The sequence below is a fragment of the Pseudomyrmex gracilis genome, unplaced genomic scaffold (genome assembly GCF_002006095.1).
Source record: "Pseudomyrmex gracilis isolate BER0280 unplaced genomic scaffold, ASM200609v1 scaffold_336, whole genome shotgun sequence".
In the NCBI taxonomy this organism is placed as follows: Eukaryota; Metazoa; Arthropoda; class Insecta; order Hymenoptera; family Formicidae; genus Pseudomyrmex; species Pseudomyrmex gracilis.
In genome coordinates this window covers 748-27,405 of record NW_018020920.1, presented here as the reverse complement: position 1 = coordinate 27,405, position 26,658 = coordinate 748, and the positions used below count along the sequence as shown (strand labels likewise).

General features: G+C 37.0%; 3 protein-coding genes across 7 annotated transcripts in view; 2 read left to right on the top strand and 1 right to left on the bottom strand.

The window, feature by feature from the left end:
- LOC109860143 overlaps window positions 1–18,695 on the top strand; it is a 48,845-nt gene extending 30,150 nt beyond the window's left edge. The window contains exons 3-18 of one of the 4 annotated variants that reach the window (XM_020439031.1): window positions 3,612–3,733; window positions 4,060–4,543; window positions 8,651–8,786; window positions 8,914–9,162; window positions 9,551–10,254; window positions 12,863–13,001; window positions 13,640–13,867; window positions 14,195–14,604; window positions 14,713–15,133; window positions 15,300–15,472; window positions 15,820–15,958; window positions 16,074–16,285; window positions 16,359–16,506; window positions 16,677–17,131; window positions 17,345–17,534; window positions 17,731–18,695. In XM_020439031.1, the coding sequence (XP_020294620.1) occupies window positions 3,612–3,733; window positions 4,060–4,543; window positions 8,651–8,786; window positions 8,914–9,162; window positions 9,551–10,254; window positions 12,863–13,001; window positions 13,640–13,867; window positions 14,195–14,604; window positions 14,713–15,133; window positions 15,300–15,472; window positions 15,820–15,958; window positions 16,074–16,285; window positions 16,359–16,506; window positions 16,677–17,131; window positions 17,345–17,534; window positions 17,731–18,352 (4,832 nt within the window). In that variant the 3' untranslated portion in view covers window positions 18,353–18,695. Of the gene's footprint in view, window positions 1–3,611; window positions 3,734–4,059; window positions 4,544–6,785; window positions 7,001–7,329; window positions 8,571–8,650; window positions 8,787–8,913; window positions 9,163–9,550; window positions 10,255–12,862; window positions 13,002–13,639; window positions 13,868–14,194; window positions 14,605–14,712; window positions 15,134–15,299; window positions 15,473–15,819; window positions 15,959–16,073; window positions 16,286–16,358; window positions 16,507–16,676; window positions 17,132–17,344; window positions 17,535–17,730 lie in introns of those variants that run through there. The other 3 variants (XM_020439030.1, XM_020439028.1, XM_020439029.1) reach the window with 3 other exon arrangements.
- A 696-nt stretch (window positions 18,696–19,391) lies between these two features.
- LOC109860144 (pyridoxine/pyridoxamine 5'-phosphate oxidase-like) lies at window positions 19,392–22,240 on the top strand. Its single transcript, XM_020439032.1, has 6 exons — window positions 19,392–19,608; window positions 19,691–19,847; window positions 20,589–20,688; window positions 20,761–20,814; window positions 21,034–21,233; window positions 21,883–22,240. Exons 1-6 carry the CDS (start codon window positions 19,422–19,424, stop codon window positions 22,046–22,048), a joined length of 864 nt encoding a protein of 287 aa, XP_020294621.1. The 5' UTR covers window positions 19,392–19,421; the 3' UTR covers window positions 22,049–22,240.
- Window positions 22,043–24,385, bottom strand: LOC109860145 (histidine protein methyltransferase 1 homolog). Of its 2 annotated transcripts, XM_020439034.1 has the most exons (7): window positions 24,076–24,385; window positions 23,873–23,912; window positions 23,081–23,309; window positions 22,824–22,984; window positions 22,517–22,758; window positions 22,318–22,433; window positions 22,043–22,258 (listed from the first exon to the last, which is right to left on the bottom strand). In XM_020439034.1, exons 1-7 carry the CDS (start codon window positions 24,105–24,107, stop codon window positions 22,215–22,217), a joined length of 864 nt encoding a protein of 287 aa, XP_020294623.1. In that variant the 5' UTR covers window positions 24,108–24,385; the 3' UTR covers window positions 22,043–22,214. The 2 variants fall into 2 exon arrangements, with proteins under 2 accessions (XP_020294623.1, XP_020294624.1); XM_020439035.1 differs by lacking the exons at window positions 23,873–23,912; window positions 24,076–24,385 and adding an exon at window positions 23,496–23,780 and having other exon boundaries at window positions 23,081–23,314.
- Between the last annotated feature and the right edge of the window lie 2,273 nt (window positions 24,386–26,658).

Below are 26,658 nucleotides of genomic sequence, written 5' to 3'. Positions count from 1 at the left end.
CCACTTCGTTCACTTCCGGGAGAGATCCCGCACCCCGCCCGTTTCCACTTCCTCTATGAAATACGACGATGATTCTATCGGCAGCGAGAGAGCGTCGCGACGATTCCCGGTGGGTGGGAGGATGACGCAAATAAATCCCGTTGCAAAATGGACCGAGCGGTGTTATAGTGGTCGACGTTACGCATCGGCGAGTGTCAAAACAGCGTGGAGAAGCCGCAGCTTCGATGCATTAAAGGGAACCGAGCTAATGGACGAACGAGATCGCGGATCGATAACACACAGGTCCGGTCACTCAAAGATAGTGTTTTCTGGATAGAATTGTTGGAGGCGCACGGTGAAAGTAAATCAATCGACATGATATACATGTAAAACATGTCATTTTTTTTGTCGCATTGTGTTTTTCTTAATAATAAATTTCAGTAAAATTCTATTCAATCAATGTCGGTAACGCATCTCTATCGCGACTACATTGCTATTGTCAGGTCGAATTCTCTTCCGAACAAGATCGAGATCTCGAATGCGCGGTCAGGGAGCCGTACAGTGCTCTACATTGCCGCGTATACGTGTAAAAGTCGAGAGACAAACGGCGGCGGTTATCTCGCCGGGGTTGAAAAAGGGAGCGTAGGTAGGAGAGCGCGCTGCGGCGATAAAAAGAAATAGGTAAATTCTGATACGGCGAACGCGAAAGAGGAGCGACGAACGCGCGCGCGGAAGGAGGCGGTCGTATAAGAGCCAGCACCGGAGTAAGAAAGATGGGACGAAAACATCGATTGCAGGGGCTTGTAACACCGCGGTACGAACAGAGGGATCAAGCCGAGCGATAAACCAAGCGGCCTGGAAAATGCCGGATCAACGGTACGATGTTTCAGCAAAAACTGTCTAGAATCGGAACAGCTCCGGCTCACAGGGAGAGAAGAGACGAGACCGGGTAGGAGGCGGAGGGAAAAGCGCCAGGGTGGAATTGAGAGTGAACGGTGGCACCGTGAAGCTCTCTCGTGGTTTCCTACCTACGATTCCATCCTCTTCCCCACCCTTTTGATCCTTTGGCGAACGCTTATCGTGTATATACGGGGGGTACATATATATGTATGTATATACCGTGTATGAATTTTGCGTTATGTGCCGCGTTATACCACCGTCCTACACAGCCGCACGAGTCCCGACGGATTTATGAGGAAAGTAATACGAATTAAACTAACGTCTGCGGGCTATTCGTCGCCCCGTAAAAAGAGACCCCTGTCTGAAATCGAATAAAAGCAATCTACCGTAATAAAATACAGTGCAGTTTTACGTGATATAAACGCAGTTTTTTGCGCGTCGATATGGACGGTTTTAGCGAAATAAAACGCTCCAAACGTTAATTAATGTCAAGTTGTGCTATATACACATAACATTGCGTTGTAAAAACAGTTAAGTAAAAACAATTAAGTGTAAAAGCGATATTAGATTGTATAAAAAAACTGTGTGCTCAAATAAACAAAATTCAACATGTTCGCTAAGATGATTTGGATTTAACGGCTAGTGAGCTATCAATACTCATACGCTATTTCTTCGAATTTAAAAAAAAAAAATCATTGTTCACTTCTATATTATGCAATGCTGTTTTATCCAAACAATGCACCAGCTGTATCTTTCGTGGTAGGTAAACTATCGTACCACCAGACTTCGTAATCGGGAAAAACTGGTCTATTCGACTTGGATCGATTGAGAGAAAAATTCAAGTTTTCACTTAAATTAATCTTTGAAAGTCCAAATATTGTTCTTCTCTTTTAATCAAACTTGGTTGAAAAAGACTGGCCCGGAAAAAAATCTTAAGGTGTTACACAAGTGGATTCGACCTCAAGAAACTTCCGAGTTCGCAGCCCTTTGCACTGAGGCGAGACCGTCATCGCCGAGAACTTAGTAGAAACAAAAAAGCCGATCACGTACAAAAACTTAAAACTTATTTTAAATTTCATCATGAGAAGTGCAAAATAGCCACCTATGAAAGAACATAAGAAACTTGTAACGTAAGTTTAAATGTATGAACAATATTGTTGAAGTTTTCTCTTCTGCAGATAAATTATCCAATGACGGTTAGCTTCTCTCAAACAATGACGGTTAGCTTCTCTCAAACAATGACGGTTAGCTTCTCTATGTACATTTGTGCTAATCATTTTGCAATCATTTTGCATTAATTTTTTTCTTATTCTCTAAATCGATTCTTTATTTAATGAACCGATTCTTTATTTGCACAAAGCGACACATCGACCCAACAACGCGCAGAGCGTACGTAGCACGGAACAGAACCGTATTAATCGGAAAGATAGCAGGTTTATTCATTGATGGGTCGGTTTGTGTGCAGTTCATGTGTACTCAATGTGCGCTCGTGAACGGCGCTCGTAAACAAAAACACGTAAAATGCGCCCATAAGTCTCTCTCGAGATTTGTCTCTAACAAGCGTAGGAACGTTAAATGAGCCATTTTTGTTTATTTAATCGTGAAGATTTGTTGCGTATGACACTTGCGGTTTCACGGGCGGTTTTTAGTTTGATTATGTAGTGCGTTTCGAACATGAAGACAATACAAGGAAAAGTGGTAATGTTAGGATCGCAAGGTAAGCAATAATTGGTGCGCAATAAAATTTTATCTTCTCATTACTACGTTATGCAATGTAAAAAAAGCGCTACAGTTTCGAGAAAGCAACTTGTAAATTGCGTGTGACGTGTTTACATATTTCCGGAATCAATCATCGCGTTATTGTTCCTGGTACGTGTTGCGCCGTTAGAAAGGTTAAACGTGTGTGTTAGAACAGCATTCTTGTTTGTGTTCTATATTGGGAAATTAGATGTTGCAACATTTGATACAGTTACATACGCCTGATCGCATTATATGAGATGAATTCTAATAATTTAATTTTAACTGTGAAATATTAACTTTTTCAAATTATTTGTAGAGTATATAATATATTAAATAAACACAAGATGTGGATTAAATTAACGTTTTGAAAAAGTTTTGGAAAATAGCATTAAGAAACGAAACTGACACTGCAGTTGCAGTATTTTTCATTAATGTTATTGATGTATACATAAATAAAGTATTTCGTCTGTAGAAAAAAGAGGAGAAGAAGATTTAAGGTGGAAATTAAGATGCAAAGAAAATGATGATCTTCTATATATATGCTCAAAGAGACTTCCTCGAATCTTAAATTGTCACATAATCGGTTTTACTCAATTATAGCAAAAATACGCGAATGTCTTGTTTTTATGATCTGTATCGTTGTTTAATCAATAAATCTTTTTATTAATACAATTCTGATTTTTATTATTTTCTAGAAAACTATGTTCATAAGTGTTATAAAACACTATAATTAAAAAGAACGCGAATGATAAGTTAAACTTTTGTACGTCGCAATTAACCAAATGCTAAATTTTTATTTCTTCGCGTGTTATACGATCGATAATTTAAATAAGCTCGATTCTCATATATAAATTTATTATCAGATAAGAGATTAATACTTTCTATATGTAGAAGCTATATTTATAGATGTACGGATACATGTTCGGACTAATCTCATTCTATTATTTAATTAAACACAAGTGTTAGCAAACAAATCACATTGTTATTTTCAGGTGTTGGCAAAACGAGTCTCATTGGACGTTATCTAGGAAGCTTGGAACCCGCAAGTCCCACAATAGGAGCATCATTTTTTAACTGCAAACTCACCTTGGACAATACAAAGATAAAATTGCAAGTAGGATTAAAAATTTCTATTTTTATTATTATACGTTATGTATATATCTAACAATTAATTGATATCAAGAGATTAACATGGTCTTTCAATGAAAGATGATTAGACATAAAATTTATCTCTCTTCTCGCTCTCTTGTGTTATCTCTTCAATTAACCTCCTGACCTTTCCGCTCTTTCTGCGCATCAGCTGTCTCTAATATTATTAAGGTTACGTTATTGATGCAATCCGAAAATTTACATTCTTTATCCAATCATTCCGTAACGTATTATAAAACTTAATATATGTGATATAGACTCAATATAAAGTAAACCGAACGTTATAAACAGGTATGGGACACAGCTGGTCAAGAGAGATTTCGTTCTATGGCGCCGATGTATTACAGAAATGCCAATGCGGCCATGCTGGTGTTCGACCTCACTCAGTACAACACGTTCTCCGCGATTAAGGGTTGGGTGAAGGAGTTGCAGCAGAATGTGGAAGAAACGATGGTATTGGCTGTGATAGGCAACAAGTCCGATCTGACGCATCAGCGTCAGGTGGACGGTGAAGAAGGCCGGCAATACGCCACGTCAATTGGTGCTACATATCATGAGATTTCGGTGCTACATAACGAAGGAGTCGAGACCGTATTTCTGGCGATCGCTATGAGCCTAATGACAATGGCGTCGGACAATAAGGGCACCACTCTCAAGATTTATGATTCTAATAATTTTTTCAACGGCGCCGACATGCCACCCTCGCCCTCCAGCGAGGAGAGCGGACAGAACACCAGTATTGCACACGGTATTCACGAAAAACCGTACACTTGCTGTTAATTGTAGTTCAGAAACAACGATAGAAAATTGAAAACAAATATCGCGCCTTGCTTAGAAGTTCGTGCTGATGAGAATTGTCTTTCGTTTACTACCAAAGAGCCACGATCTCGTTGCTGCTCTTTTCTCGGCGATAAACCACAAAAACGTCACTTCGGTCTCACGACGTGTCTTTGTTATCGAAAACGCAAAGTGAACGATCGCTAGATCTTCCAAGAAGCTTTGATTTTGAGTTCGGATAGATTGTTATGATAAATTGTTATGACAAAGTTCGCGTCGATTTACCGCGGGCGTTAAATCGACGATATTGATTAAACAATTGTCAAAGTAAAGCAGAGAAAATTTATAAAAACTGAGCAGTTTTGTAAATTAAAAGACAAGATGGAAAGAAGAATAACGTATTACTTTGTAATAGATAAATTTATACGTAAACAAAGTGTCTGTGGTACAATTTAACGCGGTACGTTAATTCGTGTCAGAGTGATTAAGGTCATAACAAGCTGCAAACTAGAAAATGTAGCATTGTGTAAGAGCCTATAAGTTCAAAACCCAGTTGTAACTTTCACAAGCTACATTCAATAATTTGATTAAATAAAACTTGCAACACTTGGTAATTCTAATTGACGAGACATAATCATGACAATGATCGCTCAATGACGATCTTGCCATTAGAAATTTACTTTCTTTACAGCTGATTAACTAATTATTATATGTTAATTATTATATATATGTTCACTAATTTTCTTTTTATTTAATAATTTTATATAACAGTATTTATATTGGTGCAAAAATTATTTATAAAAAAAAATAGAATAGATTTATGTTAATGATTTTTTTCTCTCGAAGACTGCTAAACTTTAAGTTCTTTTGTTTTTCGTAGAAGTCTTTTCAATGCTTTTCAACACTTCAACAGTTTAGTTTTACACATGTTGTGATACGCTACGCGCCTTGTCAATTACTTTATAGAATTTTATACTCTACAAAACTATCTTTCTAATAAAACTGCATAAAACAGAAATTTACATATTTGAAACACGACCTTCCCTTTGCATCTGTGCGATTAGCGACACAAAATTTATCATAAAAGTAGTGAAATATACTATATGTGTATATATATACATGTAGGATGATATATATATGTACGTATGTATGTATGTATTTTGTGTATCTTTTATTTAGCGTGTAAATTTATACTTTTTGTTTGTTTAATTACCTATTGCATTTTGTGTTTGTAACACTAGTAAAACTATAGTAAAAGTTGAGAAGGGATGCACTTAAATTTGAAATCCGAAAAGCTGCGTCTCTACGGGAAATCTGCTCGTCGCGCTACGACAAAGAGCGCGATAATCACACAATGACTCATTCTCACTCCAGGCCGAGTCTCGCGGAGCGTGACGTCCCAGCTTTGTCTACATGTAACTCATCCCATTTTCATTATGTAAGCGCCCATTTGCTATGCATCTAGGCCCATTAGGACGCTGCGGCGTCTTCGAAAGCAACACGTAGTAGAAAGACGCGTTCTACGCTCAGGGTCGACCGTGCGCGTACGGGAGTCAAGAAACCCGAAACTCATGTTTTTCCCACTGGCGTAATTCGAACTTCGCGCTCGAAGGCGAAAGAATTCAAACACGCGATGCAAAGAATTCAATGACCGAAGAAAACTTCTATATGAATACACTTCTGACTTGAAAAAATACTCATTTTTTCACATGAAACAGTCAAGTCGACATCACCTGACGTTAGTCAAATTAAAAAGTCTGTTAACAAAATGAGATCGTCGCGTTACGCCACTGCAAATAGCTGTACTTAAAAGAAAACAATCAATGTCTTCTTAAATCACAGCATATGTGTTAACTAAATTCAGATCTGACTTTGGAACTAGACGCGTTATGGGAGTACCGTTAAACTGTAACACAGATAATAAATACCTGTTGAGAAAAAAATATTAGTGCGTTCCAAAATGTAATATTAATCCAAAGTAGGTAAATTGTGATGCAATCATAAATGCGCGATTTTTGAGCGCGAGTAAAAGCGCTTAGCCAATTAGTCGAAGGCAAAGTGTTTTCTAATAACAGGAGAATCGATTTGCATGCCGCGCGGCGCGCGTAATGAGGTTTTTATTGCCGTTTTTAAAAACAATAGGCTGTAAAATACTATATCCGAGAGATTGACTAGATGCAATCGCTACATCAATCACTCGCCAGATTGTTTCAAAGGAAAACCGACGTGATGGGCGCTTTTACACGCCCTTCTCGACACGCCCACGACACAAGAAAATTGTCCTCCAGGTCCTTGACACGCGCACAAGACAACTCGAGTTTTGAGGTTTGGCAAGCAGGAAGAATTTTATCTCGCGGTGCCGTTGCAACAGGTGCATTTTCACTTTCTTCTTGTTAATGATCGCGGCTGCACAAAAGAGTCGCGCTTCTTCGAGCCAAGTAATCGAGATCTTCCGGTAAATGGGACAACAAATCAATTTTTGAGAACTGAGATTAGTTGTTATTATAAATTCCTTAAAGATAAAACAGAATAGAAAAAAAAGTTAAAATAAAATTTGTTTGTTTAGTACACGCTAATTTTTATTTTTACTGTTTAAAAAATTTTGTCAACTTGTTTTTTTTTATAAAGAACGAGTATAAACATGTAATTTTTTTAGTTATATTCATTAGACAAAAATCATAATTCTCAATGTTTTATTTTAAGTAATTTTATAATATTCAAATTGTATTTTAATTAATTTCATAATATTCGTAATAATGTTTTATCTTAATATTTTGTCATTAGCGATGATGCGTACAGGATCCTGATACTAAAAGCGTCGTAACAAGCTACTAACCAAGATCTGCACAATATCGCAGACGATCTATGCCACGGGGAAGTACACAATTCGATTTTGCAATAACACGAGCACCGTGTATCTGCTACATTCGTCGGTGCGTTTTAATTAAATGCAGACGCGAAACCGCAAAGCGAGGGGAAGAGAAGAGAGAGATTCGCGTGCGCGAATCCTGCGAGCGAGCACGAGCTCCTTTGAGCGTGCAAGCGTCACACAGAAGAGCGAGTAGGAGGAAAAGGCCGAAGAACGAAGGAAGAGAAGAAGCGGCAAACAAGCAAAGGAAGCAGAAGAGGCCGGCGATCATAACCGCCGGCTCTCCGCTGTATAAGACAATGATACAGTTACACGATGCTCTCAGTTGTGAGCTATTCGTAAGAGGCACGACACAAACGTTCGTACGCGAAAGTATAATGAACCGCAGCAAGGACGACACGCTAATTACGCTCGGTCCGTTAATTAAAGGAGCGAACGCTAGTTAATACCGCCGGAAGAAGCCGCCAGAAGACAGACGCCGAATCGGCGCCATCCTCGCTTGTCATGAGCTATCGATCTAGGTGGTGATCGAGTGAAGACAAGATTCTTACACAGTGACATTAAAACAAAAAAAAAATAATTTGTTGAATTTTCTACCTAAAAAATTTATCCGAGCGTTTATGTGATTTTACTCGAATCATCGTTGGGAAAAGCTATTGACAATTATCTTTGCAATTCACAGTGATCGCTAATCGTGCGCGTATCTTCCGTTGACACTCTTCCAGGGACGTCTCGTGTGAATGAACCGTGATTCATAGATCGCGAATAGAATGGAATGCCAGATAACGACTAGAAAGTAATAACTAAAGCGTTCACGTTTGTACTAATGAGGTGCAAAAAGTAAAACAGGCCTAATTGAGACATAAGTTACGCTTTGTATCACGTTGTTATTGAGAATAAATTGGGTGATCATGCTGTAACAATAACGAGAGTAAAAAAAAAAACAAAAGAACACTTGTTTTCATCAGAACTATGAAAACAGGAAGTTTTACGCATCATGTGAAATTAAGTGAAGTGTTCTTAAGGTAGAATTTAGCAACAGCAATGGGGAATCAGTGGAAATTTCTCGTTCTCATCATTTGTTTCCTGCGGTTTTGTCAAGTGTCGCGCTCGGTCGGTTTTACAATTGACAATCAGCTTGTGATAATCGCGAACGGTAAGTGACAGCAATTGTTATCTAAAAAAACACCAAATAAAAAGTAAATAAAATATAACGATATTACACACATAACGCAGATTGCTACACGAGGATAGCCATCGGATCTAAACTGCCAGACGCGGATATCTTCTTCAGCGTCGCGGTCGGAAGCATTTCGGAATGTGAAGACGAATGTTCGAAACAAAGAAACTCTTGCAACGCGTTTGCTTTCGGGTATGAAACAAAATGAACATTTAATTTATCAAAAATCTAAACTGTCAAAAGAAATTTATATAAAAACTTATACACAAATAATTTAAAAAATTATATTTTTTTAAATCATACTTTTGCACTGATGTAGGATTGGCGTCAAAGGTAACGGAACATGCGCGCTAAGCACGAGAACGCCAAAATTCGAAGATCTACAATCTCACGCGGATTACGACGTTTACGTGAGAAGTCAACGTTCACCGCAATGCGAACCAGATCGGCTCTACAAAATGGGAAGCGGCATTATGAGACAGGAAAAAAGAAACGAGACAAGGCCAGTCACGAGATTCGGAAGCGGTCTTTGGAATCCGACAATGCCAAGTATGCTGTCATCTCCGAGGTACGTTTACTCGATTATTAATTGCAAACGGAGAACAATCCCGCCATTAATATTTCCATTGTTCGATCTTATCGCAACTGTGATAGATATTTCTGACGGAAATAAAAGAATGATTATATTCCATGAGAAATATTCGTACGTACGTATTTAAAAAAGACTTTTTACTGAACGTTTTTATTTTAGTAATTATCTTGATTGTCAAAATGTATGTAAATATATTATTCATATGTGATTGCTTTTCAACAAATAGCTCATGAAATATAAATATTTTAATTTAATTCTAACGGTTTTTTTATTTTTATTATAACTAAAATATAATATAAAAACGGACACAGTTACTTTGTATTTTTATGATTTTTTTTTTTTTCATGCAACGTTACACTTGAAGAACCATGAAAAGTATGATGCGTAACATCTCTGATGAACCTTTATACCAACAAGGATACACGCCATCTTTTGACGACGAACGCCGAATCTCTGATATCCTTAAAAACAGAAATCCGATGCCTGCCAACAATCCTTTCGGAACTAACAACGCAAAAATCGATAATCCATCGATATACTCAAACCGGAAATCAACCTTTGGTCAAAGGATACATTCAAATCCGAATCAAGGTCGTCCTGATTTTAGCGGATCGTCCTTTCGAAATCCTTTCACCGACCTCAATTACGTAAATTTTGGACCAACTACAGACAGCGATTTTCATTCCTATAAAGCTGTCACTGTGCATAACGGACCCTTTGAATTATTCTCACGACCTCTCTTTGTTTACGATACGATCTCGAAAAATCAATCTCCGTTGAACTTTGGATTCTGGACTGATCACGACTCAACGAAACATCGAAATCAAGAATTTTTTAATAACGCGGATAAAAATCAGGGAATTATCACGAGACCGAAGCAAAACGAGTTAATCACGGGAAATTATGATATTAGCAAAGTATCTAGTCCGAGCAGTTCTTCTTATAATTTTGAGACAACCAGTGCAAAAATTGCGAACAGTGATTTCAAAGACACTTCTAAAATATGGAATTCCGGATTGTCAACTGGATTTCGCGATTTTGGCGCAAGAATCACCGAGAAACCGAAATGTGAGTACACCTTTAATCTCTTTTAATCACTTTTTTACCGCTTATTTTTTTGCCAATAATTTTGTCAATATTGGCATATAATTGATTCGATTTCTTTTGTAAATATCGTTCAAATTAACTTGCGCGTGATGCATAAGCTTTCGGTGCAATTTTAGCACCTCGAGGAACGGAAACACAAATCTCCGTCTTTAACGAGGCGTACGCGAAAGACCGGAGACACAAATCTTCGAGCAATTGTCGCTGCAGCTACTTCGCGTATGATGCATATGTGAGACGCAACCTCAATTTTTTTTTTTTTTTTTGCAGCAATCATACGGTTGCATTATATGTGCTCGTGCTTATTGTGTTCCACAAGCTGATTATCACCCTCTTACGTAAAACGACATTGTTCCGTTACATTAATTTTTTCAAGCCGTAGAATCACTATTATTTAAGATTTCCACATTTTAAATCTATATATATAAATATAACATTGTGTATCTAGTTAACACAGCTCTAATGAGTCCACAACACATTTTCAGAAGCAAATATTTCTGTATGTACTTTTAGCTTATACGATGTTTTATCACAATGTTGTATTTTATTAAAAATAGAACGAGTGAAATAATTGCCGAAAAATTCTACCGTACAATGGCAACGCCGTAGATCGTTAATTCGTTATCCTGCGCCGTCAACTGGCTCAACCAGACGGTCGCTGTGTAACCAGCGTTTATCGAGCCATGCTCATCTGCAAACGACCGATTGACAAATGGCAACGGCATTGACACGGATTTTAAACTGTATGCGAATTAGCTCGCTATATCCATCGGCTTCCGGCCGCTCTTATCGCCGTAACTTTTGCATATCTTTTGCAGAAAATAACTCAATATAATCTCTCTATTTTTTCCTGTTATATATATATATATATATATATATATATGTTAAGAATTCCAGAAACTCAGTTAAATACTAATTTCACTTAAATACTCATTGAAATTGAAAGACACGTCTAAGATTCGAGAACTGGTGATTTTCTTGTGCAAAGTTTATCGTCCGAGCAACGACCCAGCTCTAAAGGAAACTCTCGATGACTTTTCGCGATTGTGCCACCACAAACACAGGGAATGACAGGTTGCACAAGGAAAAAAAATAAATGTCGAGACATTACAGGACGCCCGACTTCCGGCTCGCGTGATCTACGAGCATAATGCGCTTTTACTTTCGACAGTCCCTTATTTCTTCCAGCGCTTCAAATTAATTGCGCGCGCAACCTAACTGCTGTTATTTTGATCAAGGAATTGTCGCAATCGATTAGATCGATTGTGATTGCGACACAATTTTTTACGACAGAATAACATTCAAACGTTTGCTTTTCAAATAACTTTGAAGTTAAACAAACGCAACAGGCCGCGTAAATTAAATTTGACTGACTGATTCGAATCGCGGAAATACAACTTTACTAAAGTTATGGTGCGACATTAAGACCTAAGGCTGGTTGAAATAATTGAGCTAATTGTGACCCTGACGAATCTCGAAGGACGTGTGACGGCATATCCCTTCTAAAGTGATGTCATTTCTCTTTGTTATTCCTTGGCACAAAAGCTCTTTTAACGACGGAAAAATGCAAATGGTTCCAGCAGATGATTTCTAGGTAAAGATCTTTCGGCGAATAAATATTAATTTCGTCTGCGTTATTTGTTTAATCACACAGAAGAGATTCGTAAGGCGACAAAAAGAAATATTAAATAAACGATACGGATAGAGAAGATTGGAGAATAAGTAAATATTAATTCAATCAAAGAATAACACACAATAATATCTGAGATATTAAAATGAACCAAGCAACGTTATAACTAAGCAACAGACGATATATGTGCGTACGCCTGTTCGTAAGCTTCAATTCAAATTAAAGATTTACATCCTGCAATTACTTAAAACGAGACAAGTCATTCGTGAGTCAATTCTACATAATTGCACAAAGCACCGAATGGCGATGCTCGGCAAAAGAATGCAACGCTCGCGTGTCCGTGAGCAAAAGAAAAATATAATAGCAAGTAGAATCATTAATGATCATGTAACGTTGAAATCCCTCCCCCGACGTGTGAGTTCCTCCCACTATTCTCGCGGAAACGTTCACTTTTCTATAAAACGATGCGAGCTCGTAATTTCTCCGTTACTTTTTGCGCGATTTTCAGTTTGCGCCATTTTTTTTTTTTTCGTGCAAACGTCGTGCGGATCGTTAAATCGGTGGAAACTTGAATGCGAATATTTTCTCGGAAGACACCAAAAAAATGGCTACGCTTCGTCGCGGTTTGTGGCGTATCGCGAAAATAAATCGCCGCTCGAAGGAAAACGCGACAAATGCTTAGGAATAACGTGTTCGCGTGGCTTCTCTCGCGATCTCAACTCGAATAATATGTTTATTTCGGTGAATCGACGTCTCAATTGAAACGCGAAAATCATGTCACGACGACGATGGTTGTGGACCTTAGTATTGGCCGTAATTGCTCGGTGGGCCAAATGTTCGAACTCTATCATTATAGTGGACAATGAATGCTCGCGTAAGTTTTTTCTTTGCAAAAATAAATCAGTGTGCTCAGAGAAAGTGCATTGAAATTTCTCTTTGCAGCGTGTTACAGAAGACTCCTATCTGGCAAGAAGAGTCTGGAACTGCACGTCAGACGCGCCGTCGAGTGCGACAGAATCGACGACTGCCATCGTGCTTGTGATTACGAGAAACTTTTTGTTTGTGAAGGTTTCAATTACAGGTAATGAATTTTTCACAGAAAGAATTCACAGAGAAAAATGTGTATAAAATTAAAACAAAATTCACACATATATTTACAATATTTTAATTGTATGTTGTTGTTAAATTTTTCGCGCGTAAAATGGGAATTTATATATTGCGTTTCAAGATCTATCGCAGAATGACATAATTACGAATTTTTATTAGAAAGAAACATAACGCACAAAGCGCCAAAAATAATAAATAAAAGATAACGTGTGCGCAACTGTTAACAATGATTAATTCACGCTTGGAATTTTTCAATGATTTTACGCATTTCTATATCACGCGTGCGTATATATCTGGGGTACCAATCATCAAACGCACACGCAAAATACAATACGTACAATATGCATGACCCACCGTGCGATTGCATCACGAACAATTTGATCGCACCACAATCTGTGACACGCTTCTCCGCCGAGGAGAACTATCACGCACACGCGTTGGAAAAGTTGCCACTGTGTTTTCCAGCATCCAATTAACATACTTAAAACACCGCGTTATAATAGTTAATAGTAATAGTAATAACAACAATTTGACAATTATAATATACAAACAGATTAAAAGTGCAAAATTAAGATAAAGAATCCATCTGAATATTGTCATTCCGCGCGATAGACGCTACGGACATGGAACAAGAGGGATGTGCGAGTTGACATCAATACCTTTTTCTCGTATGGATTTTCATCGAGATTTTATAGCGGATCCCCAATGCGATTACTACGAGAAAGATCCGAATTGCGCGGCAAACGCGCCTGAAACACGACCATCCTGGTGGAATCAGCCGTCTAGACCCACTCAATTATACGGTCCACCTTATTCGATCAATAGAAGACCAGATACGAGGTACGGCACAAGCAAACCTTCATTTAAAATTTCTACGAAAATTTTTTATCTTATTTTACGTTTAATATCACTTCCCGCGTATATGAGTTAAATTCCTAAGAAACGCAGTTGTTCACGTCGAATTTGTTTGTGAAAAAAAGGCGATTGTAATTAAACGACGCGACGGATATGTTTGTTTCCGGGAAAAACAATTCAGCAATTTGTTTTCATTTGTACGATCACTAGAGCGTGAATTCTGTTTTTTTATCTACTGTTCACAAATGGATTAAAATGTCAATTTTAATATTTTCACACATATTTAATATCTATACAAATTTTTGGCATAAGACCCTACGCTCCGGATTTACATCCTTCGAACGAAATACCACGGCCTCTGGATTACGATCGTCGGCCCTTAAAAGAAATTCCGCGACCCTCGGATTACGATCGACGTCCTACGAACGAGATTCCGCGGCCATTGGATTACGATCACAGACCTGTAAATCACGATCGACGACCATCCACAGTTTACGGACACCACACACTGTACGACGATGCGTTTAATCGACGAGGTTATCCTCAAGATTCGTTTCAAGATAGATATCCGTCGGCAAGACCAGAAGATCGATTCAGCTACAGTGGTCGATTTCCACCTAGACGGCCTATCGACGACGATTTTTATAACAGAAATCTGCCATGGGCGACGCCGCCAAAATATCCGAACAGAAGAATCGGCTATGGACCTGCTCACGACATAGGTATATCGACAAATCACATCAACAAATAAAACTTTGTTACCAAAACATTTTACATCAACGAAATCGAGCTATTATTTACACATACGTATCCGTTACATCGCAATGTAGGAACAAACGAAGTCGGTTCATATTTGCCAGATCATCGAAGAGATCAAAATAATTGGGACTCTTACGGCGTTTACGGCGGGTCTTACGGTTATGATACGAACTACGTGGGAAAATTCGACGTACCAAAATATTATCCGAAATCGCAGCCTAAATCACCGCATCCTTACGAGAACGATCATTTCTATGGAGAATTTTACAATTACGGCGGTGCTTTCGGTTACGGTGACAGTTACATACCGGCCAATCAGGATACGCTCTACAGCGGAAGTGGAAAAGTCGAGGAATGCTCTGTCAGAGCCGGCGCGGGCTTCAGACTCAGCAGAGGCGTCGTTCGAAAGACGTACCTGACACCAAATTTGGATCAATGCGAGAGTCTGTGCATTAACGAAAAGAATTTCATTTGCATGAGCTTCAGTTACAGGTAAACTTCAATAATAGAAATAAAACATAAACAATTAAATTCTATATAATTGTGTGCTTCTACCGCGTTATAAGTACATTCAATAAAATTCTATGGAACTTACGATAAAGTTGGAACATTTACTAATTTAAATTACACTAATTAGTTTGGATATTAATTTTTACAGATATAATGTAGCGCCCACAGATCCCACGGACAATTGTCTTCTCAGCAACGTTTCGTACAAAGATTTGAATTTCTACAATGATCTCGAACCAGATCGCGATTACGATATTTACGCTATGATTGCTTCGAGAACTTGCGGCACGAGGAGAGAATCGAGCGCACATCCTCCGGATGGTATAGACGATTTAATCGCTTTTTTCTAATTGAATGATTGAATTTCTAATTATCTTCAATACAAATGCAATTTAGTTGAAATCAACTTCTAATGTATTATTTTTTACCCGTTCCCAAACGTTTACTTAAAAAGTAACTTTCAGCGAATGTTATTTATTTATTGCGACGAGTAGCGCGTTGCACTACTGCCCCGATTACGTTACCGTATCTCGCGCGTTCCGCTTTGTGTTTCCGGTAACAACTAAAATCGACAGACAACGACTCGTCTCTGTCTCTCCTTTTTTTCCCTGTTTTATTCAATAAGATTCGCAAGAGTCACGAGAAGTTTTTTTTATAAACTTTTTTAGAGTGTTTTTGGAGAGTCAGAAGCGGATACGGAATGCCAACGGATGTTGTTAAAAAATCAATGACAGTCGATAATTTAGGAGATTGTCAGGTAGAATGCACGATAGCGCAAGACTTTACGTGTAGAAGTTTTGCGTTCAAGTAAGTTTCACATTATTCGGACACTAATATTTCATAGAAAACAATAAAACGATAATAAAGACAAGTTTAACTGAGATTCTCTTAAAACTCTATCATAAATTGCGAAATATTTCAGATACAGATTAGATCAAGGACGATCGGATGTTCCAATTAATTGTTATTTGAGTGATTGGCCGTCGCAAGATATTAATCCTGTCAATATGCCGGACATGGACGGCGCAGAATTATACGAAAGGGGTAGTTTCGGCAGAGGATGCGAACCTTATAGCGTACCATTCTTTAACATGGAACGATTCAACGGCAAGCAGTCTTCACAAGGAGACGATGGTACTTACGAGCAAGAAATATAAATTTTTGTTGTATAAAATGTATCATTGAACACAATTGTTTTTTTTTGCAGTATGCTATTCTGGATATAACAAGCCGTGCAAGTTGACACCGTATGCCGTGCTCTTGGCGACATATGTGAATTCTGAACAAGACTGTCGGCAGAAATGTTCAAGAATGCGACAAACTGATTCTATTCCTTGCATGTCTTATAGTTACAAGTAAGTGCATAGACAATTTTGTTGGATTTAAACAAATTTATACGTACTTTTTAAAAATATTTTTAACACATTGAAGCCGATTTGTGTGACTAATAAAATTTAAAAAACTTCTATTAACTTTCTTTTTCTATCAACGATTGTTAACTTTTTCAACTTCCTTCGGTCTCCAGACTTACCACACACGGCAAAGAAGAGAACTGTTTGCTAAGTGATGTACCTATAAGAGATCTGCGTCCAGGCTTGGATTACATCTATGACAACAATCACGTTCTTTTCGCGTGGAAAGATCTTGATCCTTACTGCGTGATTACTGGTTATTCTGTCGACGACGATCACGTGTTTGGAGGACCGAGCCCATCAAGACCGTTACTTCCGGGTCCATCGCGACCCGACTTTACTCTAGGAGGAACTGATTATCCGGGCGTAAGACCCGAAAGTACTTATCCAGATCCAAGACCTTTCTTTATGATACCAAAACCAGGCGGTCATCATCACGGCGTGAGACCGTTTAATCCGGATAAGCCTGATCCTGTCGGATCATATCGTCCTGAGGGAGGATACGGTGGTCACGACGATAAGTTTGGATACGGTAATCGTCCCGGTGGATTCGATCATGGATCTAATCGTGAGTGGATCTTTTGTAATATACTTTTTACAATTGAGCAATCTTGTAAGAAGATGGAACAGGATATAGTAGGATAGATACGAGCCAAAACAAGTGTTTTGAACAAGTTTGTTTTGAACCAAAACTGTTTTGGCTCGCATTTATCTCTATATATTTCTGTTCTATATTTTTCACATTTACAACTAAAACACGGATTTTCTTTGGATCATCTAGCGGATGAACACTCGATCTTTCGCTATTACACAGTAAACGGTTATCCGTGCAAGAAAGGCACGAAGTGCGAGAGAAATAAAATTGCCGGATTTTGGGTCTGCGAGACCGAAGGAGGCGATTACGGCAGTTGGGACTATTGCTGTGCTCCGACTCATAATTGCGGCTTCTCACAAGGATATCATTATCCATGGTATATTATTTAGATTTTCTCTCTGCGTACACATACATTTTCTTTAAATCCATATTTTTATGTGCTTATTTGATTGTAAAGGAACTATAAATGTGACAAGATTTTAAAACACCAATCTCGCATGCAGTTCTGTCCTCACATGTGTTCCTTTCTACAATCAGCAATGGACAATATTATAAAAACAACTTTGTTCAAGGTGCTACGTTGGATCGTCGGAGGAACAATGGCGTCCTTGCAGCGAGAAGTATTTCCCTTATCTTCCGAGTCCGCGACCAATTAGGCCGCCTACGATCGGTGACGATCGACACGATCGTCCGCGTGATCCCGGTTACTACGGTAGACACTGGCCAATCACATATCTGCATCGAGAACCGCCGCCGAATTGTACAGATTCACTCGCGTCCGCTGACAACAGCGGAAATCGTCATTCAAATGAGACGACACCGAGCACGATGGAGACGGCTAGTACGACAATCAAGAGCGACGAAAACAATACCACGATTGCGAATAGAACGCGCCGACGATGGCTGCGAGTACGCAAAACAACCAACGACACGCGAAACAATCGTCACGCAATAGTTATGCGCAAGATCGACGGTCAAATCGCGGTAAACAACGTGCGAAATCGTGACATTCAAGCAAATCGCGAGCGCGCTGCAAAAATTGAACGAGTGTCGAAGCCGAAAAGCTCCGAGATTTTTGCCGCGCTGACTGTCGCACCACTCGCAGCAAAAACCAACACCATCGCCGGCGTTCTCGATGGAAAAAACAGCGACGACGATATGATAAGAGTGCCTTTGATTGCGTCAAATAATTAACTGCCAGACATTAGAGCTTAGATCCGCAGCGATCTCAAATATTTTAATAGTCGTCATGGCCATTAGGAAAGAAAAATATAATATTTTAATTATCAACATATCAAACTAAATACTTGAAATTTACAACTAAGAAAGAGAGATAAAGAAAGAAGTGAGGAGAGTAGACAAGAAATATATCTTAAAATAAGATAAATAAATGATAATGCCAATGATGTGTTTTTGTTTGCAAAAAAAATATAACTGCGTCTAATTTTTGCCGAATAAAAATGATGAAGAAGTTAACACCCAAATAACGACTTGTTATATTGCAATTTAACTCACACCTTCAATCAAGTTTTAACATAATAAATCATCAAGTTTACATAATAAAGAATTAAAAATATTATATAAATATGTTGTTTATTTATTTAAATATTAGAAAAATATTAGATTAAGTACTAAATACACAATTTAATTACAAATGTACAGTGATGTGTCAATTTGAAATTATGACTGGATTTCGATATTTACTGCCAGTAGTAAAAAACTATACGTTACACATGTTCTATAGATTTCCAGTACTGGAAATGAACATTGAAATGCAGTCTATATCGTTAAAGCTGCGTTCTGTTTCACACGCATGTGCGCGCATTTATCTATATTATACGTTACGTGTACTATAGATAGATGCGCGCATATGCATGAAACGAAACGCAGCCTGAGTCTCTTCAGAAAGAAGCCTGAAGTCTCTTCAGGCTTCTCTCTGATCTCTTAATCGGCGCCATCTGATGAGCGACTGAAGAAGATTCGTTTCAATGACGGATTATACGAAATCACGAAAGGGTATCTTTATATAGAAATTCGAAAACTTAAATGATAACTCGATCTTACAGAAATATGTTTTATAAGTTCACTAGATATTAAAAATAATAATATGAACTCTGTCTTTTTAAATTTTTTTTATTCCTAATTTTCCGCAACTATAAGTTCAGAATTCAATTTGCACAAGGACTTTTAAAATAACTTTGATCAGTAACGTCACGTGATTACGTTAATAGTATCAGCTGATGATTCAGTCAGCTGACTCTGGATGACATGTCAAGATGAGATAATGCCAGTGCAACTTTTCTTTTCGTCCTTGTGTATCGATACATTACGTGCCATTCATACACGTTTACTACCAGTTATATCTTACAATAAGTTGTGGCAAGAGTCAGCGACACAGTCGCGAGTGAATAACGTCATGTCACAGAACACTTACACCGTTGACATAAGAGGTAAATCAATACAATATATTAATGTTGTCTACTATTTTTTACCATATATGTATAGTTGCTTAATCGACATAATGTGCCATAGATATGCGAATAAAATACAAAGATAAAAGTGAAACTTTCACAGAAGATCATTTAGCCAGCAAAGAACCGATCGGACAATTCAAAGCATGGTTCGAAGTGGCTTGCAACACTCCACAAATTTTAGAACCTAATGCGGTTCTTCTCGGAACTTCAACAAAGTAATATTTTCTTGAGAATTTTTTCTAGAATTATTAAAAGAATTTACGTATAAATATATATTAGAAATATTAGAATAATTTTGTAAAAAAATTAGAAAATTAATACGCACACTCGCTTATATTTTTACTGAAAGCAAACTGTATGCAATACCATGTTTTTTGTAACTTTTGTATTCTTCCTCGTGAAATGTTATAATAAGAGAGAAGTGGCCAATACGAGGCAAAAACCAGAGGCAAACCGCGCGGTGGCCGTCGCGTTAGTTATTAGTTCGCGTTGTTTTTCGAGATGTCATCCCCGTTAGTATTATCTTTTGTTAGCGGCTATACACGGCTGATGGACAGAGTTCTTCCTATATCTATGAATTTTGAGTGAGTTTTTCAAACCCTGTATTTCGCGTTATGCGACAGTTCCCTACTTTGTTAGAATGTATAAGTAATTTACATAATTATTGTATTTAGATACTGAAGAAGACCCAAATTTAGAGTCAAAACGTTTGTTAATAATTTTTTCAAATAAAAAAGTTTATCGACCCAAAGATCTGGTTTTTGTCTTATATTGGCCACTTTCCTCCCATTGTTTTTTTTTACAAATATAATTATAACTTTCTCCAATTGTTTAATAATTAGTAAAACAGAATTGCGAAAGGAAGAGAACTAAAACGCTCGTTAATGAGTCAAAACAATAATGCAAATAATTGTCTTTATGCTTATCGAACTTACGTAATTTTAAAATCATTTCAGAGATGGTGTGCCATCTGTGCGTGCGGTATTGCTAAAAACTTTTGGCACAGAAGGTTTCAAATTTTTCACGAATTACAATAGCAGAAAAGGTCGCGAAATTGTAAGTTTGGACTAACTTATATTGTCACGTGAAACGTATAGAAACGTATTTCATTGTTTGACGTATTTTTAGGCTGAAAATCCACATGTCGCGATGACTTTTTACTGGGAACCTCTTAACCGAAGTGTATGAAATGCTTTTAACAACATGCTTTAGTAACACTAAATTTTATCACAAATTATAAATTGCAAAACTTTTACACTAGCTTTTATTTCTTATGGCAAAAATTGTTTTGTTGTAACATAATTTTATTATATTATCAAGTGTTTGTGTAGTTTATTATCAATTATTAAGTATTGTGTAGTATATTATCACAATTACTTATTGTATTATCAATTATCTTAGGTTCGTATAGAAGGTGTTGCACAAAAAACATCAACGGAAGACTCGGATCGGTATTTTCAAATGCGGCCATATCAAAGTCAAATCGGCTCTATGTCCAGTGAGCAGAGTACCGTGATTGCTAGTAGAGAGACTCTTATTGTGAAAGAAAAAGAATTACTTACGAAATTTCCGGAAGGTCAAGTTAAAAGACCTGATCATTGGTAAGTAATCTTGAAATCGTATACTTGAAATTTTTAATTATTATTATTATTTTAAATTATTACTATGATATTAAAATATATCTTTTGCCGCGCACGTGCTAAAAAAAATATAAGATACATATAAAAATGAAAACAAAAAAAATACCAGAGTTGCATTTATATACAATATCTGTTTCAGAAATAAGTGGTCAAATTTTATTGTATTCTACTCTGCCTAAAGATGAAAAAAGATCACATAAATTTAAGTTCGGAAACTCTTCCTTTTCGCGGTATAAACGTTTCTTGTTTATAAGATGTATAATATTTTAGAAATGCTTGTAACTTAAAGAAATTGCTAAAAATGATTTCCTGCGACATAAGACTTTAATAACAAGGTGACTTGCTCGCAATAATTATTTAAAAAAAAGTGTTGACAGTTTTTGTAATTCTACGTGTGATATCTATCCAAAACTTCAAAAAAGCATTTAAATCTCGAAAAGGAAGAGTTGCCAAAATTGTTTATATAACCTTTTTTTATCTTTAGAGAAAGTAGAATACAACCAAAATTTGGCTATCTATTTCTGAAGCACCCTGTATACATTCTGCTGTTTCTAGATATAAACATTTATCTGTACAAAGTGTAATTTAATCATGTATATTTATACTTTAGGGGCGGATATCTTGTTGTGCCACACACTATAGAATTTTGGCAAGGTCAGAGTGATCGTCTTCACGACAGAATTCGCTTTAGACGCCCAAAATCGGACGAGAAAATAGACAACATTCTCGTGCATCAAGGAGAAGATGGATGGATTTACGAAAGACTCTCGCCATAAAACAATTTGCAATCTTTATTGACAAAAAGCGATTGTGTCTGTGTGTGATTAATAATTGTTATATTGAAAAAAAAATATTTTATTCTAGAATATTGCTGCATCATTCCAAGTTGATATCTCGTACTCCTTCAAAGACAATAATGTTTATTCGATTTACATTATCTCTTTAATAAACCTTTCTTGTGAGTTTTATAATTTCTCTGTTTACTCCTGAAATTTGCAAAAATGTTATGTCATCAAGATAAAAAATATAATTAGAGTTAATTTACCATCTTCACTTTTCCAGACAGATTTAACGTCAAAGAACCCATCTTTCAACACGAGATCCTCAAATTGTCTCATCCCACCACCCACACCAAAATAATAGGTTTTTCCGGCGACAAATCTAACAGAAGTCGATGTTTTAGTTACTTATTGAAGCCACTTATTTAAAAAAATGAAGAATCTGCGCAATATAAATATACTCACATAGCGCCATTAATTTTTAATCTTTGTTTAAAAACATTGTACAGTTTTTTATGATTATTTGGATTGTAAATTGTCTCGCTTGTAAAGATATAATCGTATTTTCTACTCTCGTCATTATCAAATAATGTTACGAGAGAAGTCCAGTCTCCAGCATAAAATTCGCATTTTGTAAATACATTTGTATGATTATCAAAATTTAATATTACGTTTGGGATGGTCACAGATCTTAGTACTTCGGCGTTCTATAAAAATTATTTTGTTGATCTCACAAATATCGCGTTTTTCATTAGATATAAATCACACCTACGTAATCTTGGAAATGAACTGCAGAATCGTTGAGAAGAGCGACAATGCCAATCACTCCAGCACCACATCCCAAATCCATGACCAGTTTATCTTTCAAGTCGATTTTCTCTTGCAATATGTATCGGCTCAAATCAAATGTGCACTCCCAAATTTTTAATCCACCTTAAATAGTTTTTGACGTATTACTGAAGATTTTAGTTATTTGAATAAACTATTTGTCAAACTTTTTTTTCGATTTTCATTTTTATCAAGAATCACCCTCATATTTCGCTGGAACAAGATCGGAATGTTGTGACTCGGCTTCAACAATATTCTGATAGTTTTGCTTAGTTAAATCTTCCAACACTTTATCGGAGCGAATTAATCCTAGATTGTAATGAGAAAAGATTTTTGTTTCTATATAAGAATCGGTTTTATATGTTGCTTGGATTTGTTCGGGTGTTATTTCGATTTTGGTAGCAGAAATCCATTCCAGTTCATCTTTCTTCTGCTCTAAAATTGTTTTAATAATTAAACTTTCTTTATGTGCATAATAAAAGTTCAAAAATTTGTACACTGTGTGTACTCTTAGTTAAATTTTTGCGGGAAAACAATTTGATGCTCCGTAACCTCGAATGTAACAAACACAAAGTTTGAATCATTCAAAAACTTTTTTATCTATAATTACTCATACCTTCGTTAGTGTTGATTGTGTCTTTAGCAAATCCAAATTTGAACATTGTTATAAAATTAAAAATCTACACATTTTTCTGTTAAAGCAGACAGACAAGTCGCTCGTGATCACGTAAGCTGTGTTCCAGAATTGCTGCCAGCACGCTGCCAGTACTAAAATTGTATGGTATATGTGACGCAAACTATAGATCTTTAGCGCAGTGAATTTTGGAACACAGCCGTAGTTGCCAATGGTTACGTTAAGAAAAGTCAACGGTTGAAAGATCATCACTTATGATAGGACTATTCTTCAAAATCTAAGACGGTCCCAAACATATGATCCAATCAGAAGTGATTATCTCTCAACCGTTGTGCAACTGTTGAGTTGTCTGAACGCACCCAATGTGCACCATCCATGGACATAAGGGGCGCTTTCCAGCTACGTATCATAATGTCTGTTCGTTTTACCCGAACTGGCCGCTCCAGGTCGCTCCAGGTCAGAGCCCATCCTCTTTACTCTACGTTGGAAAAAGAAGGATAAACTCTGACCCAGAGCGACCCAGAGCGACCCAGAGCGACCAGTTCAGGCAAAACGAACAGACCTATAGAGAAGCTTGAGAGCGGCCACGGCCATAAGAATTTCTGCGATAGCTTTTTGTGGACATAATTCTATTCCGTGCTATGAGAACACCGACGTGGTGGGGATAAGCATACAAGCGAGACCGTTGTCCGTGTGGGCTTCTTCTTCTTTGCACTTATGGCACCGTGCCCCTTTAACTGTTTAGGCACCGGCCAGTCTTTGCTGTCCGTGTGGGCTCGTGGAAGAATGCAGACCAGAGAGAAACCTGAGAGCGGCCAGGCCCATAAGAAACTGTGTAATTCCTTTTCCACTCTGTAAGCCAGCGCACATGTCCACAGGTGGTGCACATTGGCAACTACATAGTCCAGGTTTCGAGTCGACACTTGACTCTAGCCGCTCTTCGCAGTTACTCTGCTCAAATACAAAACTATAAGAATAAAAAAAAAGTAAACACGGAAAGAAATAAATAATATAATAAACACTAAAGAAGATAATATACTAAACAAAGTTAAGGTCTATTATTTTTCGCGAAATAATCCCGGAACGCTAGAGCTTTGCAAGTTGTGGCGCAATTCAAGCGTCAATTTCGACGCAAACAAACCAAACAAAATTGTCATTTACTAAAATTTAAAACATCGAAAACAAGTAATTTCCAAAAACTAACAAATATGTTATGTAAAATCATGTTATATTGATATAATGTTCAAAACTTTTATTTTTAAAACCGGCAAAACTAATAATTTTCTCATTTCATTCTTTTACTTTTCACGGAAAAATTTGAGAATAACTGTTATCAATTCTTATTGTTAAAAAAAATTTATATTACTTCAACTTGCATTTGTGTACCTTTATTATGTATATGTATCAATATCTTTTAAACAACGAAATATATTACACTTGCATGTTCGCTATTTCAAACTTTGAAAAACCTAACACGATCAGACGGAAGCGAACCACCAAAATTATTACCTTATACATATATGATATATCAAGCAAAATATCCGATCTATACAACCTAAGTAACCTGTTTTCATAGACATAAAGTATATGTATACTTAAAGTATAACCATAGCCATAGATATCTACTTCTTTCACGCACATAACAGAGCGAATGCGCAGATGCACATAAGCGTACGTGTATGTAAAACCCGTTCTACATTGATCGCAAGCGCTAACGCAAGGGATAGATCTCGTAGAATTGACCAATCACGCTGGTCGATTGGCTGATTTGATCAATACGATTAGTCAATTCTACCAGACCTGTTCCTTGCATTTGCGTTTGCGCTGGCGATCAATGTAGAACAGGCTTAATAGCTATTCTACCCTGTAAGTCAGCGCAATGTCCACAAGTGGTGCACATTGGCAACTACGTAGCCATATCCACGAACGACTTGTCGGTGCGTACACTATGTCCAAACATCAACATGGTTCTATTCCGTGCTATGTGCACGAGTCCAAGTGTCAAATCGACACCTGACCCTAGCCGCTCTCTGCAGTCTTCTCTCTGCTGAAATACAAAATCATAAAACTCAAAAAAAAAGTAAACACGAAAAAATATAGATAATATAATAAACACAAAAAGAAAATAGATAACATAATAAATATAAAAAAATAGATACTATACTAGACACGAAAAAAATAGATATAATAAACACTAAAAATAATAAACAAAGTAAAGGTCTATTATCTTTCGCAAAATAATGACGATATTCTAAAGCTTTGCAATTTCTGGCGCAATTCAAGCGTCAATTTTGACGCACACAAAGTAAACAAAACTGTCGCTTTAATGGAATTTGAAAAATCAAGAACATGTGATTTTCACAAACAACTAATACGTTACAATACGGTACACTCATTTTTTATCGATATAACATAATGTTCAAACCTACAATTTTACAATCACCAAACATAATAACTTTCCTATTTCTTTCTTACTTTTCAATGAAAACTTTGAGACTAACTGTTATAAAATCTTATTGTAAAACAACATTTATATTACTTCACCTTGCATTTCCAGTGTGTGTATCTTTATTACATATATAAAACTACCTTTTAAACCACGAATTTTATTAAACTTGTATGCTCGATATTTCGAAATTTGTAAAATCGACCGTTACAAAGAAAGCGAACAAACAGAATATATCATCATGAATATGTGACTGATATGTCACGTAACATATCCGATCCATAACACCTAAGTAAACTGCTTTTTAAATAGATACTTCTTTTATGCACACAATAGAACGAATGCGAAATTACACATGAGCGTACGTATATGTAATACTTGTACACGCATGCGAATAGTGCACGACCGACTAAAACTTACTACATCCACCACAATCGTGCATAAAAAGCCCGTTCTACATTGATCGCAAGCGCGAACGCAAGGTATAGATCTCGTAGAATTGACCAATCACGCTGGTCGATTGGCTGATTTGATCAATACAATTACTCAATTCTACCAGACCTGTTCCTTGCGTTCGCGCTTGCGATCAATGTAGAACAGGCTAAATGCATGCATGCACGCACTGCACATATGCTTCTGCTGCAACACATATACTTATACAACCTTCACACGTGAATAAAACGCACGCAATTTTTTTTT